Source organism: Alnus glutinosa, chromosome 10 (assembly GCF_958979055.1).
Source record: "Alnus glutinosa chromosome 10, dhAlnGlut1.1, whole genome shotgun sequence".
NCBI classification, from domain to species: Eukaryota; Viridiplantae; Streptophyta; class Magnoliopsida; order Fagales; family Betulaceae; genus Alnus; species Alnus glutinosa.
In genome coordinates this window covers 17488279-17504647 of record NC_084895.1, presented here as the reverse complement: position 1 = coordinate 17504647, position 16369 = coordinate 17488279, and the positions used below count along the sequence as shown (strand labels likewise).

General features: G+C 35.6%; 2 protein-coding genes across 6 annotated transcripts; one reads left to right on the top strand and one right to left on the bottom strand.

Annotated features, from left to right (window-relative positions):
• The first annotated feature begins 4446 nt into the window (after window positions 1–4446).
• LOC133880571 (probable F-actin-capping protein subunit beta) lies at window positions 4447–15899 on the top strand. Of its 5 annotated transcripts, none has more exons than XM_062319544.1 (5): window positions 4447–4719; window positions 5897–5953; window positions 6030–6103; window positions 6250–6369; window positions 15573–15899. In XM_062319544.1, the coding sequence occupies exons 2-5, from the start codon at window positions 5917–5919 to the stop codon at window positions 15714–15716; spliced, it is 375 nt and encodes a 124-aa protein (XP_062175528.1). In that variant the 5' UTR covers window positions 4447–4719; window positions 5897–5916; the 3' UTR covers window positions 15717–15899. The 5 variants fall into 5 exon arrangements, with proteins under 5 accessions (XP_062175528.1, XP_062175530.1, XP_062175527.1 ...); XM_062319546.1 differs by having other exon boundaries at window positions 5886–5953; window positions 15584–15896; XM_062319543.1 differs by having other exon boundaries at window positions 5886–5953; window positions 15573–15896.
• On the bottom strand, window positions 9004–15700 carry LOC133880570 (protein DETOXIFICATION 24-like). Its single transcript, XM_062319541.1, has 9 exons — window positions 15561–15700; window positions 12316–12556; window positions 11285–11826; window positions 10970–11056; window positions 10829–10885; window positions 10492–10730; window positions 10273–10391; window positions 9359–9445; window positions 9004–9232 (listed from the first exon to the last, which is right to left on the bottom strand). Exons 2-9 carry the CDS (start codon window positions 12547–12549, stop codon window positions 9134–9136), a joined length of 1464 nt encoding a protein of 487 aa, XP_062175525.1. The 5' UTR covers window positions 12550–12556; window positions 15561–15700; the 3' UTR covers window positions 9004–9133.
• Window positions 15900–16369: the final 470 nt, after the last annotated feature.

The following is a 16369-nucleotide window of genomic DNA, read 5'->3' as shown; positions in this document are numbered from 1 at the left end:
CTGAGTTTCAATTCGCATCACAGATGATACATCAATTTTGGGAAATGATCAAATTAGTACCTCGGTTAACTTCTCCGTCCAAAAACTAACGGTCCGCCACGTGTCAACCTCAGAAGTTGACACATGGCACTATATAAAAAAATTAAAAATTAAAAATAAAAAATCTTTAAAAGTCAATTAAAAAATTAAAAAAAATTGAAAAAACTAAAAAGACTAATAAATTTAAATATTAATAAATAAAATTCTCCGTACCTGTGGGCCTAAGAGAAATTTTATTTTTAACATTAAATTTATTATCTTATTCTAATTAAGTCACAAAAATAAAAACTTCCCTGTGGGGATTAGCAATTAAATTTATGAATTAATTACATAATCGATGTTAATTTTTTTATATGAAGTTCATGTGTATAACCTTGATGTAATTATTATTCTAAAATTGGGATGTTGTGGCTCTCCCAAAAATATTATGATAATTACTACTTCATTAACATCTATTAACTGTATAGATGCTCACAAAAGTCCCAAGAATATAACAAACAATACCTAATGGGGTAAACAGTAATTTTCCAAGGTGCAACTAGGTGAGTTCCCAAGAAAGTGAGAGGGGTCACAATGGACACACTTAAATCCCAAGACTTTCCTTAACCAGAACTTTTCTAGACATTACATTCTAAGATATTACTGTAAACACACCAGCATGTATGGTATTGTTAATTATTCTTAGGTCTAGGCATCAAACAAATTATATTTAAACAATATAATTAAAATTAATTATATTCCTAAGTTCAAGTATTAAAGAAACAATAATTTTAATATTGAACATATAAAACATAACAAAAATAAATTTATGACATGAACATAATAAATATCATGGCCTAATGGTTTAGTAAGTGGCCTTAGGCCCTTTGCACTTGGAAACCCAAGTTCTAAACCCCACAATAACCCAATTCTGGATGGGCTACTATAAATGGGTCAGCCCACTTTATAACCCAAAAACTGCATGGGTTTTAAACTCTACCCAAATACCCACATGTTAGTGTAGCAAGTTTCTCGATGGCAAAACTGTAAATAAAAAATATCCATATCTATGCTTTCATGCTTTACGGTGTTCATGTTTTACGATGTGCAATTATTGAGAGATTTTCACACATATGTAAAACTACAAAAACAGTACGTGAAATTATCAGTAAACAGATACACGGAAATTTGCATAATTCAACCAATAAAGAATTACCAAAACTAAAAGCTGAACAAATTGGCATAGAGGTTGGCTCTGATACCACATGTAAGCATAATATATAAAATAAAATACTATAAAATAAATAAGCAGCGGAATTATAAATACCTCCAGCCATATTTTGTTCAAGCTCGATGAAGAACGAAGAACGAAGAAATTTTCTGCAACACTAAGTATTCTGAAAAGACAAAATTTAGAGAGTTCTTCTGGCCTGTGCCTATAAGTGTGCCAATAGATGGATACACAAGGCTCTTTATATAAGTAGGCTAGGGACCCTCATCATCAATTAGATAGCTGATTATTCTCCTCCCATCAAGGAGAATAAATCAGAAAATTTAATATAAAAACCGTTTTAAACCGTTACGATTTCATATAATTTAATGTGGAATAAATCATATTCAATCCTTATATTAAATAATTACCGTTATGATAATTATTTAAATTCCAACCGTTACAACGAATTAAATGTGTTTGAGGGACACATATATAATTTCTTACAAAACATGCATTTATTCTTGGTTGGCAATGAAAAATGCCTTAACAACTGTGATGAGTTGTTGAAGTGGGATTATCACGGGGAAACGAAGTACGTTTAATTTGCAGGCAGTTTATTGAAGATGTAGATCATATCACTTATTTTTTGCTTTCAGCTATGGTGGCCAAATTTGAAATAATGTCATGACTTTGTATTATGTCGCTGCTCCCCCATTTAGTTGGGAAGATGTGGTGAATGAAGGGCTGAAAAAATTGGAGGAAGACAGTTTTTAAAGCTTAGGTTTGTAGGCTTGCTTTTGGCTGCACTGTTTATCATCTTTGGCGAAACAGGAATGTTGTTAAACATGCAAATTATCCACTGTCTAAGGACTAGCTTCTTCAGAAAATAAAGTGGGAGATTAGAGTCTGTACGTATACGTGTTATGGGTAAAGGTAAATTTAAGAAGATCGACTAGGGTAAAGGATTGATCCCCAGATTCTGTATTATGGGTAAAACATGCATGTTCGATAATTTAGTTTTAGGCCATCTCTAGCAGTTGGAGTTAAAGTAGCTACTCAAAAAGTGACAATCTCTACTTTAACTACTGGTTATCTTAAAAACACTCCAACAATAATCTCTATCCCACTCTTTATTTTCTTTAAATAATATTTTTTAATATTTTTTATTTATTTATTTATTTTATTTTTCTCTCTTCCGTCATCAGCCCCAACAGGCCAACCCCATCAAACCCACAACCAAACCACTGAAACCAACCTTGCCCACCCATGCCCAAGACCCAGAACCAAACCAGCCTTGCCCACCCACACCCAAGACTTAGAACAGTCGATGGTGGCTGGTGCGGTCGATGGTGGCTAGAGCGGTCGATTGTCGGTGGTGCGGTGTAGTGAGGTAATTTTTCCTAAATTCAACATTTTCTTTGCTTCTCCTTGGTGTTTCTCGGCAAACAAACAAGGGATTGAGAATGGTATCGGTGTTTCTATACCATGTGGTGGGCAATTTGACGGTGGGGAAGCCGGATTCAACATTTTCTTTACTTCTCCTTGGTGTTTCTCGACAGACAAACGAGGGATTGAGAACGGTGTTTCTGTACCATGTGGTGGGCGATCTGACGGTGGGGAAGCTGGAGATTGTGGAGTTCCTGGAGACGAAGACGGTGGAGTCGGCCAGCAACGCACGTAGACGGCGGCGACATCTGGGTCGTCAAGGACGGTCTCGTTCGGCTCTGGAGCTTTGGGAGGCTCGGTCGGACCTCGGCGTCGGCACTTAGAGAGGAGACCGGTGCCTATTCTGAGTGGCGTCAGTGCAGAGAGAGAGGCGTCGGCGTCGGACGTCGTCTTCTCCGGTGGGCGAGAGAGAGGAGTGAGAGAAAGAGGGAAGAGAAAAAAACAATTAAAAAATTGTAAACATGTGAACAGTGAAAAGCCAGTAGTGGCTATTCACTGTTGATGAAGTTAAGGAAAAAATTATAATGGCCATTCTGTTGGACGAAGAAAAAGTGGTAAAAATAGTCAAATTTGACTTTTTGGTTAAAATGAAGCTTCTGCTGGAGATGGCCTTACTGGCACAAATTATAGCCATTCTACACAAGTGCTGATATATATAAATATAAATATCGGTGATTATTTTAAGCGTCGGGAAAATAGCGCGCGTCGATACTTTTTATTAGTTTTCTCCCACGTTGAACAACTTCTTGCCATTAAAGGGATTTTGAGATCATATGTTTGTCGACCTTTAGGCTCTGCAAAAATGTACGTCTTCAACCCTCATTCTAGAATTGTTGCCCTTAGGGGTTGTGTGAAGCTGAAATGAATTGATATTGTTGTGGAGCTTACATAACCTTCCTATATTCAAGCTTGCATTGCTGATCATCACCCTCCTTAGTTGGATTCTCTTGCTCATGGCCACGACTAGCCAAACGCAAAGATTAATTTACATATATATGGCCTCCATTTTCTTGGGCATTTTCAATTGATCAACCATTAGAGATCGAGAATATAACTTTCATCTCTTTCCTAAGCATCGCAATCATTGCGTCTCCATGCCTGACTATGATGTGCTTAGCTTTGATACTACGTACACTACAAAAAAGCCTAACATTTAGTGATGATTCTACGGTAATTCACATTTTGCCATGTTTTTAATTAGTGATGTGTAAAAAAGTGAAATGTTACTAAAATATTATGTAATGTGTTAGTTATTGGCATGTCACTAAATTTGAAGTCTATAATTTTTAAAAAATATATTAAAATTTAAATTATTAGTAACGTGGCAAAATTTAACAAGTCACGTTAAGGATTAGTGACATGTCAAAATGACACATCAATAATTAGTGACATGTTGCACGTCACTAAATTAGTGATGTACCAAATTGACACGTTATTAAATAGAGAAATGATCCCTTTACACTCATTTCTCACAACAGCCCCACAACAAGTTGACGTGGCTGGTAATATTTTATTATTTTTTTACAAAAAAAAAGGAAACAAAACAAAAAAAATAATAAAATATTACCAGCCACGTCAGCTTGTTGTGGGGCTGTTGTGAGAAATGAGTGTAGGAATCATTTCTCTATTAATTAAGTGACATGTCATTAATTTAGTGACTTGTCAATTGAACTCGTCACTAATTACATATTACTGATTAATGACGTGATAAAGTTGCATGCCACTACTTTACTGGCTTTTCAAATTTGGCCCTTCACTAATGTGGTGACTTGCCAAAATTGGCTCAAGAAAAGCGTTTTTCCTTTTTTCTCTTCTTTCCCTCCTCTTTTTCTTTTCTTTCTTTCTCCCCCTGCTCCCTCTTCTAGTTCTTTCCTTTTCCACCGAGAGACCGAGAGAGAGCTGGAGAGAAAACCGGAGAGAATCTGGGGGAGAATTTCGGTGGGCTAGCCACCGTTGGGGGTGGACGACGGCGCCGGGAAAGCTAAGGGACGTATTTTCTCGGCATTTTCTCGTTACCCAAACATGGAGAAGTTCATTTTTGGGTAAGTAGGGCTTTGATTTCCATTTTCTTGTTTGTATGGGAAGATTTTCAGTAGAAAAACCATGGGTATCGTGAATTTAGGTGAAAGTTTTGGGTTTGTTTGAAGATAAAACCCGAATGAGTAGATGGTTTTTGTTTTGAGTTTTCTTCCCTATGTTATGGCCGAATGGGTATGAAATATGGCTTATTAAATGCATAGGTTCTCCATCTCTCTCTTTCGTATTCCAATACATACAAAAAAGCAACATTTGTCTGTATGTATCTCTTCGATGCTTTTAATTTTAATTTGTTTTTGTTTTCTGTTTGGTTTGGCTTGTTAAATCGTGTTTGAATTTCAGTTGGTTGAGTTGCTTTTCGTTGAGTTTTGTGAAATTGTTAATTGGGGTTTTTTGGAGCTGAAATTAATGGATTGTTGTGTTTTCGTTAGGGCTTGCTGTAGTTTGTCTTTATTACTTCATGTTTGGTTGCGGCTGTGGTAGAGAGAGGAGCGGAGAAGAAAATTGAACTGTGTTTATACGTATGTGGGACTGAATTGGTTCATATTATTTAGTAATTGCTAATTAGTTTTTGAAATTTCCTGAAATCTTTGTGTTGACATTTTTGGAAACAATTAGTTATTATTAGGGAGGTTTTGAATGTCGTTTTGCCAACAGTACCAAATACTTCTGCCTTGTTTTGATTTTTTTTTTTTACAGTACCAAATTTCTGTTTGCAAATTTTCTTGTTCAATCAGTTATCTTGTTCTGAAAAAATGTAGCAGTTTGATTAAACAATAATTGTTAGTTAGATATTAGGATGAAAGATGAATAAGCAATAGTCTTCTCTATGCAACTGTGAGGTTGAAAAGAGGTAACAACAAATGAGATAGTATGGATTAAAACTGATCTGAATAATTCATTGAGAAACACATTTAAATAGACTCCAACTAAGAAACAAACAACCCTACAAACTAGGACCCACTTGACCACAACTAATAACAACATGGACCATTATGTAACTAGAACTCCTAAACTAAAGGACTCAGTAAGATAAACTATAACAAACGTAATGCTCAATGCATGACTCACATAATTAGCTAAGAAATAGGAACACTAACACACTACTCACATAACAAGCTAAGAAATAGGAACACTAACTTCTGCATTATTTCTAACAATAATTTGGTAGGTACTATGAAGGTGGCATTTCATCAGTTTATATGCGGCATTTCATCAGTTTCTTTCTAATAAAGAAAGGTAAGTTTTTACCCGAACTGGCAGTCTGGACAGTTTTGTGCCTGTTACTGATTTGCTACTGTTTTTGAGGATGAAGATGGCTCAAAGACAGGGCAGGGTCGAAGGGGTTACCTGCAGGAGGGGGCATGGGGTGCTATACATGTCATTGAGGTAAAGTTTATTTTCCATGGACTGCAAGTATAGATGGGGAGATGCCATTGTAATTTGCCCTCCCCCTCTGTCTCCTATCCTTCTTTTCTCTGTGCATTTTCCTGTCATTCCTTCCTTCAGTCACACTGCAACTCATATTTATCTAGGTGGGACCAGAGGAGGAAGGAACAGCTCATTACCGTTTAACCAGTACGGTCATGCTATCTTTGACTACGGATAACGAGTCATCAGGCACATTTAGCTTGTCTGGATCAATTAGACGACAGGTACTCCATACTTGATTCTGTTTTATACTTAGGATTTTAGTCTTTGCCCCTGACTTTATGTTGAAACATTCACATGAAAATCTCCAATTAAGGTTATGTTTCGGTTTGTTTCCCTTATATGTGCACTGTAGGAAACTCCAAAGGTGGTATCTGTTGCTAGTTTTGATTTTTCCTTTGGCTCAAAGTTTAATCTTGATATGATATGTGCTATTTATGAGTTTTATCCTTATTACAAAAGCCATATGTGAAGCCATTCTCAGGTCCTCCTCTCTCATTTTACTCGTACACTGCTCCTATATAACACTCTTTGTCCCCTAATGTAAACAAAACTATCATTTTCTCATAAATAACGTATCATTTACTACCGACATGATTGAATATGCTCTTTTGTATTAGCCCCCATTAGGCTTCTTCTTGCTGCTTTTTATATTTCAGGCATGCTCATTTTAGTCTTAAATATAAATATTTTTTTTAATATATATATATTTTTGAGAAAAAAATAAAACATGATTTAGTGACATGTTAATGTTTAACAGGTCACTAAATATAGTGACACGTCACTAAAGACCTTTTTTTTTTTTTTTTTTTTTTTTTTGGTAGTGTACATTAGAATGGAACTAGTGCTATAATAAGGTTTAGAACCTATAATGATGACAAAATCAAATAGAAAATATATTGGCCACTTCGAGGAAGCTAAAGCCTCCTAAATTTCATACAAGATGGAATATGTTGCAGAAATTGTACGATACCTCTTATTTAATAAAACTTGGGTATTAAAGAAAAACCCTTACAAGTTGGTAAAGGTAATTAAGGAAAATATCCATAATTTTCTCCAAAGAAATTAGGTAATTTGAAAGAAAATACACTCTATTTTTCTCCTAAGATGTTACTTTAGTTTGAAAAGAAAGATTTTTCCTGATTTTCTCTTAAGTGATTAAATTATTTGGAAGAAGAAATACTAAATCTTTATTCTTGCCAAACTGAGCCGGTTTGTTAATTTTTAGGTTGGCTAATTCGGTGTTCAAAACACTTTGGTGTAATTTGGTTTTAAATTAGACAAAGTGTACTTTAAGTTTTTTTTTTTTTTTTTGGGTTGTAAAAATTCATATTTTTGGTCTTAGTTCGAACTAGATAGTGTAAAAAGAGTAAATTCAAGTCAGGCAGAACCTTCCATTCAAAGCTTCGTCCAAAGTTAAATCGAACTGACAATGTCTTAAGTACTTTGAATCTTTTCACAGAACTGTCCGTTCCAAATTCAGTCCTAAATTGGTTTGAATTGATGACCTTGAGATGACTTTGAAGTTTGACAAAAGCTCTCGTTCTAGGTGTCGTTCCAAGACAGTTCAAACTGGTCTATATAAGGATACCAAATGCATGTCCATAGACACAATTTTAGGTTATTTTACTTTGTGCTAAAAGAGGTCTCTTTGTTCTTAGAGCCTTCGTGTTGTTCCACTCGTAGAATTTATTTATTTTAACCAACACAACCTTAGATCTCACAAAAAGTATTAAGCCTATTGGAGTTTCGGTAAAAGCAATCAAGTAGAATTATTGTCCAAAGGTTCTTAAAGAACTACTGCTGTAGCAAGCAAGCGGGTCATTTGTTTAGTACTAGGGTGTTTCAATTGCAAAGGTTTTGTAAGTTTGAACATCTTGTAATTTCTTATTCTTTTATAATGAATTGATTTCCTGGGTTTGGCTGCCTTGAAATGGTTTCATTTACTTTTGAAGAGTTCTTTAAAAAGTTCACACTTCGTCACCAAATTACTTGTTTTGATTGATTTGCTGCTTTTATTATCAAAAAAAAAAAATTATATTTTGTGAATGTTTGTGTAGTGATAAAATTTTAAATTCCGCATTAGATTAGCATACATATATTCAACCCACCTTCTAAGTCTTCTTTTGAGTCTTTGGGTTATAACAAAGCTGTAGAGTATGTCAGCTGTCTAGGGGCAAAAAGGCTCCTAAAAACATACATTGATTTGCTAATACAATTACTAGGGGTGAAAATCCAGTTAAGATTACTAGTTATTGACTAAAACCGGTAATCGTAATTGGGGTAGCCGGTTGGCCAAAATCACCAACCAGCTCTGGTAACCAGATAGCCGATTAACTGGTTATTTAATTACTAACGGTTAATCGGTTGGTACCCGGTTATTCGGAGCGGTAAATAAAATTTTAAAAAATTGAGTTTTTTTTGGCCTAATTAAGGTATTGGGCTTACTTTTTGGGCTTAATTTAAAATTTTTTTAGTTTTTTATTATTTTAGTTTTTCATGAATTTGGATCTGCCAAAATCCGCTTTTCATGTCAAACTTAGAGAAGATTACAGAATCACTTAATCTATTAATCAGGTCTCTTATTTGGAATTGGATATCTTATCCATTCCAGGACTTTGTTGAGGGGCTTGTATATATATATACCTGGTTACTGGTTATAACCTATTTCAATATTTTCTAAAACCGGTAACCACTTCGGTAGGATCAGTTATCGGTTATTTCAACCAGGTACCAAGCCAGTTGGCTAGTTACCCAATTACTGGTTACCAGCCGGTTATAACCATGCAGCGGGGTTTACACCCCTAGCAATTACAAGTTGTTCACATTATGTATAGCTGGGATGAAAACATCAAGAATTAATCAAAACCTTAGCTCTTGTGACCGAGCAAATCACCTTATGAACTCAATCTTATCTAGTCACCACTTCAGGTTTATCACTTAAGACCGTAGTTGCCATCCAACACGAAATTGAGAGAAGGAAAAATACTATCGTTCATCCACAAGTCTTTCTTCAGCAGAATTTTCATTAGATTCATTGGAAGGATTCATGAGCCACCTATTCAGGCGTTCCGAAGCTTTCTTTACCTAGATAAAAAGATCAATAAAAACCGTCGTTAAATGTATATATTATCATCTTAAATGACATTTCTATTATACAAAACCATCGACACCGATGGTGTATGCAATTTGCAATCATATATTGTGGTTTACCTGTTCATTCCAATCAGTCTTAATGGTAATATAGCCGAGTACGAGTGATTGCATCACTACACCAATGATCATTCCAATCCATAGACCCTGAAAAGTTTATTGAGAAGAAAACTTAGAAGAACTAAGGCATATCTCTTCTTCCATCTAGATAGTAAATATGATTGACAATATTGCCATATATGATAGCATTGAAACAACTAAATTACATTGCATTGCAATGACAGTTAAATTTCTGTTTGTCCAAAAATTTAAGTTAATAGGAAAATGTAAATTTAATTCTCTTTAGGTTCAAACTCTTCCTTAATAAGTGAGACCCAATACGTGGAATGTTTAATTCAAATAAGAGGTGAATTGATATCAAGAACTTTTGGCTCTGATATCATGTTAAATCACTACTTATCCCAAAAGTTTAAACTGACTAAAAAAAATAATAAAAAATTAATCATTTAATTAATAGTTTAACATAATTAATGTCCACGTACATTGATCTATTTTCTCATGGATGGTCGATTTTGATCTCATTTATAATAAAATAGTAGTAGCCCAAGAATTCTTTAGTGATATCTAAATGGCCATTGATAAAATCCCATGCATCTTATGAAACTAACTTCTTTTTCTTAAAGTGGAAGACTAGCTCTATTATTAACCAACAATTCCCATTAGAGTCTTCCACTTTATGAAAAATAATTTCAAGGATTGGGAAATCATTTCGTCTTAGTGCTCCATGAAGTTTCAGATCTAAAGTTTGACTTCTTTAAGTGAAAACAATTTTTTGGGGTCACGAACGCCCGCGGGCAAAAGCCCGAGCTTTACCTAACTCATGTGGAAGGGACGCTTTGCATGAACGGTGTCCCGACTTCGATTATAAAAAAGAAAAAGAAAATGACCAACAAGATTAAAAAAAAAAATCTTACATTGATTCCTAGATTGGCCACGTATCCAAGAAGAACTCCTACTGGCACCCCAATTAGAAAATAGCAACCTATGTTGATATATGCAACCACGCCTTGGCGACCAGCACCTACAGCCACGCCTGCACAACACAAGTTACAGAATATATAAGAAAAATAGAAATCTTCAACCAAAGAAGCTTTCATGTCATGATCGTATTATGAAATCAAAAACATGCATGCCTGACAGAACTGGCTGGACACTGTTGAGCAAGACAGACAAGCTAAGGAGGATGGAGAGGTCTGAAACAGCTTCTACAACTTCCTCGTCACTTGTGAACAAGTAACCGATTTTATGACCAAAACAAAGGCACAGAATCCAGAAGACGACACCAAGACATACTGAAAGGCCGGAGATGACTTTAACAGCGAACTTTGCAGCTTCGGCATCTCCTTTCCCTAATTCATTCGAAACCCGGACGCTAGGCAAAGCATACGATCATAATCCATCAGTTTAAGCAAATTTAACTAATAATTAAACCAGGAAAATGGGTCATAAGGGCCATATGTATATAAATACCTGGCAGCAGTTAGGAAGCCAAGGAAAACCATAAAATCCCAAGCTATGATATTTAGGCTGCATGGCCAATTCAATTAAGGAGATTAATTTTCAGTGGATCAAAATCCAGACCAGAAAAGAGAAATGATGATGTGCCCTTACCAGATGGAGAAGGCAGATATTGCAACGGTGGCGTTTTTCAGGTATCCCGCCAGTAAGACTAAAACGGCATTGTACCATAACTCTAAGCTGTTGAAAAAAAGAAAGAAAGGAAACATGGAAAAGAGTGAGAGGATACGGTGAATCTTAAACTACTGAAGACTTTGAAAATATGTTCTCATGCTAATAAGTGTGTACCATCCTATTATCTTTAAGCTTTCTCGAACAAAATGTAAAAAAAAAAAAATGATTTTAAGTTTTTTTTATCAAACGGACCCATTTTTAAGCTCATCCCAAACGTGAAGAAAGAAGACTTACCAAAGCATCACACCCGAGGAAATTGAGAGCTTCAATACTGGTAATAAGTCATGAAAAGCAGCTAATGAGAAACCGCACCATGTGTTGGGGCACCAACCTCCAAAGACATACACGAACATTCCAATTAACACCAACCAATACGATATGATCATCGCACCCATTGCACCAGGAATCCCCAAGCTCAGTTTGCTCACGAAAATCCATGACAAGAGAACATGAAGCACAAAAGAGAGAGCAGACAGCCATCCGACAATTGGGTTCTTGAGCTGCGTTTGTAAGTACTTTTGGATGCTGAAGGCAAAGGGAAAATAGTAGAGAACTGGAATGAACCACAAAGAGATATATCCTGCGATTTCTGCGACGTCGTCTTCTTCGCCGAGTAGCTTGAAGATTTGTGCTGAGAAGATGAAGACGGGGAGCAAGATTGTTGCAGTAGCAATGTTGATGATCCATGACCGTTGCAAGTAGATTCCCATCATGTGGTAGTGCTTTGCTCCGAATGCTTGCCCACACAGAGTCTCAGTGGCACTTGACATGCCCAGCTACAGAAACAAAATTAAATGAAAAAAAAGTGTTAATGAAGAGAAATCTCTCAATGAGGCCACTTCCAGTATCCAACTATGTAGAGAAAACTCCGGACCCGTATAAGGCGTTCTTCACACAATAATAAGATTCGGCTTCTTCGTCATGAGTGTGACCCCAAAGAATTGTTTGTATTCAAGAAAATTCGAACCTTAGACTTGATGGTGTACCATCAAATTCAAAACCTTCGTTACTTGAGCCAACCTGGCCTCTTAAGGTTATTGTGTTATTGTTATGGCTTAGAAATATTATTAAAAAAAATTAATTTCTATAAATGCACAACTTTTTTATAATCTGCTGAGATGTGTCAGCATGTAACCCCAATCATATGCTGACATATGACCCAAAAAAAAAAAAATTAAAAAGAAAAGGTTATTGATAACAATTAATTGTAAGCCTTCCAAATATCATGCATCCAAAAAAAAATTTAGGAAGATATAGATTCTTACAATTATCCCGTTCACAAATCGGACGGTAATGATTTGAATGAGTGCATAAGCCGCAAGATCCAGTTCACCAAGATGTCCAATAAATGCCTGGGTCACCACAAACATTCCAAATTGAGTAACCCTTGCTATCATAGAAGGAAATGCTATCTTGGATGTTTTTATCATTTCCACCCATATCCTCCTTGACAGGCTACTAATATGGTTTGGTTCTGACCCAAGTAATCTCTCGTCCATCCTAATCCTGTAAAAACAAATATTGTAACAAAATATCTAGTTAGATTATAGTTTTAGAGTTGAATTGAAGATATTGCTTTTTTGTTTTTTTTACTTCACAATAGTTGCGGATTGCGAAGAGACACATCACATGCAACAACAACAGAACAAGCATTGACGGAGACTAGATCAAAACCACACCACAATAAAGCTAGAGAACTTGTATCAATCCAAGTCTTGACTCAATCGGATTCTTTTGAAGATGGGTTTCGTATCTCCGAAGCGGTTTTACCTTTGATTGTTGGGAGTTCATAATTTGTGGTTTGTTTATATTTTCTTTATTACGGTAATTTAGTTTGTATATATTACTGTTTTATTGTGCTTGTGTATTGTGGGGTTGGATTTCGAACCCTTCAGAATAAAGTAAGTCAATCGCACAGAACATAAAGAAATTCTAGTATCAAAAGATGCAGCAAAAATGGTATTAAAGAGAAAACTACTCAAAATACAAAACCTTAATAGGCTAATACTTTTAAATCTCACTCTCAAACAAAAGAAATTGTTCTCCAAAACAGATAAGAGAGAAATAGGGCTTGTGGGCCAGTGGCTCTCTAATTGAATGGCCCAAAACTGAAAAAGAAAACTTCGTGACTCTATCCTCTTGCTTTAAAAATACAAGTTAGCTGGGCCTTCTTTGACCGTCATACCAAACTCTGCGTCCATGACTAGTACTCTTTTTTTAATCCAAGAACAAGCTTAATTATTATGGAGATCCACGTTGTCTTAAATTTGCATTACCAATTTACAACTGTAGGCTGCGAAATATCTTCTTGGAAGGCAATGCCTTACAAGTGGTCAATGTTATGAAATTTTTAGGGTGAATTTGAAATAGATGTAGGCAAATAGTAGAAGATGAAAAATGATCCTTAAACTCATTTTTCACAACAGCCCAACAACAAGTTGACGTGACCGGTAATATTTTATTACTTTTTTTGTTTTTGTTTTGTTTTCTTTTTGTAAAAAAATAATAAAATACTACCAGCCACGACAGCTTGTTGTGAGGCTGTTGTGAGAAATGAGTGTAAAGATCATTTTTCGTAGAAGATATCCAAAGTTTGTTTAACTTGTTGTCCTGCTGGCAAATTTGCCATCTTAAACGGTAAGGTAATTATTTTGCTGCCCATGCCTTGGCAAATCAGACAGTACGACACATTCATGATGAGACCTGGATGATGGCCATTTTACGATGTATTTATGATACTGTTATGTTAGAACTAAACGTACGTTTTTTATTTTTTATTTGAATAAAAAAAAGTTAAAATATCACTTTAAAAAAAAAAAAAAAATTTGCATTTCCAAACTCTCAATTGCTTAGCCTCTTTTTTTTTTATTGGCTAATCAATCAATTCACTAAAAAGTCATTCCATACAATTATGCAAACAAAATGCATTTGGAATTTCGCTCCTCTTTTCATTTCTTCTTTTCCTCGCTCGAACAAAATTTTTGCTCTCCCGCTCCTCTCTCTTTATCTACGGAAAATTTCCGAAAGTCGATCGAATCAGAAAGAGAAACGTTCAAGGTAAGCTTATCAGTTTCTCTTATTTTCTCTTTCTGTCGTCGTCGGGTTAAATATGATTTTTCTCTTTTTCTATTTTTAATTTCAAAATCGTGTTGTTCGATTGGAGCTAGGACGTACATTTGATGATTGTCGATCCACTACTGAAAGTCCTTTTGATACTATTGTCGTTGTCAATCTTACCCTACTGCTATTATTTCTCTCTACTCGATCTATACTAAAGACACAGATTGAGGACCACTCTCACTCTATATAAATAATTAACAAAGATGCATCCGGAAGTCCGTTTATGTGCGTTGGAGATCATCATAGTCTCCTAACCTTCTCAAGAAACGACTCTCTCGTCAATGTTGTCCTTCATTAAGATCCGAAATGAACTTATTCCACGACAGAAAGATGCATCTTGTAGGGGAAACTTGAGGAATATTAGATAGTGAATAAGACACTGGTTACAAATTCTGAAACTTCGCTTTATACTCCAAAAATTAAAGCATGATACTCGTCCCCTCGAAAGCAGCTTTTTTGGGTCCTTTCCAACATGGCTGCAGCTACTTTATGTCCTGTTAGTTGAGATTTAAGGGCGTGTTTGGCAAAGAATTCTTTTCATATTTTTTAATTCCTGTCCGGATCAGATCGATCCCTCTTGTGATTCACCAATTCCAATTCGATATATTTTGGTTAAACTTTTCTGTATCTAAAGAAACGGTTCGCTAATTACTTGTCATTCTCCAGGTCAACGCAACCACAGTTAGGTTATATCTTCCATTCTTGCGCGGGGTAGTTAGGAGCAGATCAACAGAGATAATCAGGAACAAACATAAATAGTACTCAACATTTATTCACACGAACAAACTTGGTATCGACGCAAATATTAACAAGTCTTTTTTCCTTTCTAAAATCATCTTCTTCTTTTTTTAATTAATAACCGGGTATCGGAGACTTCGCCTCGACCAGGTTCTGAAACACTGTACAAAGCATTCTCTTCATACGGATTAGGTAAAATTCGAGCTTTGGTCCATGGACGTGGTTCCAAATAATTGGTTACACTCGAAGGACTTCGAATCTTAGATCTAAGTTTTCATATGCACTAAGTTCAAGTGATTTACCTTGAGAGCTGACAAAAAAAATAAAATAAAAAGCATTGATGAAGAGTATGGAAAGAAAACAAGAATAATATTGAGAAACAAGAAAGCTCCAAGAACTGCGTTCCTATATATCGCTGCCTATTTGACCTTATTAGAATGAAAACAAAATCATTTCCGAGCACCATTTGCGCGGAACTTCGCATTATGACTGGTGATCGAGCAGTAGATCACAACATTACTTCTATTTCTTAATTCTAAGGCTAGCTTATAGATAGTACTCATATATATAGTACAAAGCCATGGCAGTTATGACATGAAAGCTAAATAGGAACTTCAATTTGACTTAAGAAGGATAAACTAAATTTACTTACTTGGTCTTACAGTTGCCTTTCAGACCATACGGATCGCCTCAGGAGTTCTTCTGCCTTAACTATGGCTTCCGGCCGACTTCCTGCCCAACAGTACTAGACAGCACTTCCACAGAAAGAGAGCAAGAACGGAGGAAAAGGAGATTCTGTATTAATTGAAGATAGAGAGAGTATTGGGCTCTGTCCGCCTCGCTTTTATTCTTTTAAATATTTCAGCGTCATTATTATTTTATCCTGATTTTGAAACTCCCACAGAGAGAGATATCTCCCATTTGTTATCAAAAAAAGATAAAGAAAAGAGGATTAAATACTTAATTGCCCATGTACTTAACAAACTTTATTTTTTGCCTATTGAGTTTTCTTTTTTTATCAAAGATGGTACTTATGTTATTGGAAAAGATCGATATAAATGGTACTTTCGTCTAATTTTTCGTCCAAAACTAACGTCTAACCATGTTATCCTACGGGTGTAGGCGTACATGCATGACACCTGTCCCCGTGCACATGACCTTAGCGTGAGAGAGACATCCATGTCAGCCTCTCTCCACTGCCACATCATTTAAGAGGGAATATTCAAAAAAATGGCAAATTTTTAAAAAAACAAAGAGTAAAAATATATTTTTTTTTCGATGCAGATAATATCATTTTTCTTAACTTCCAATAATTTGTAGCCCTAAATCCTCAAAGTTCGTCTTTCACCCCTAAATCTCTTTCGTTCCTTCTTGCCCCGTTCAATCTCCCCCCAAAGCTAGTTCCAACATTTAGGCCGGATTTGTTGTCGGAGGCAGCTGAAGTAGATTTGCAGTTAGATT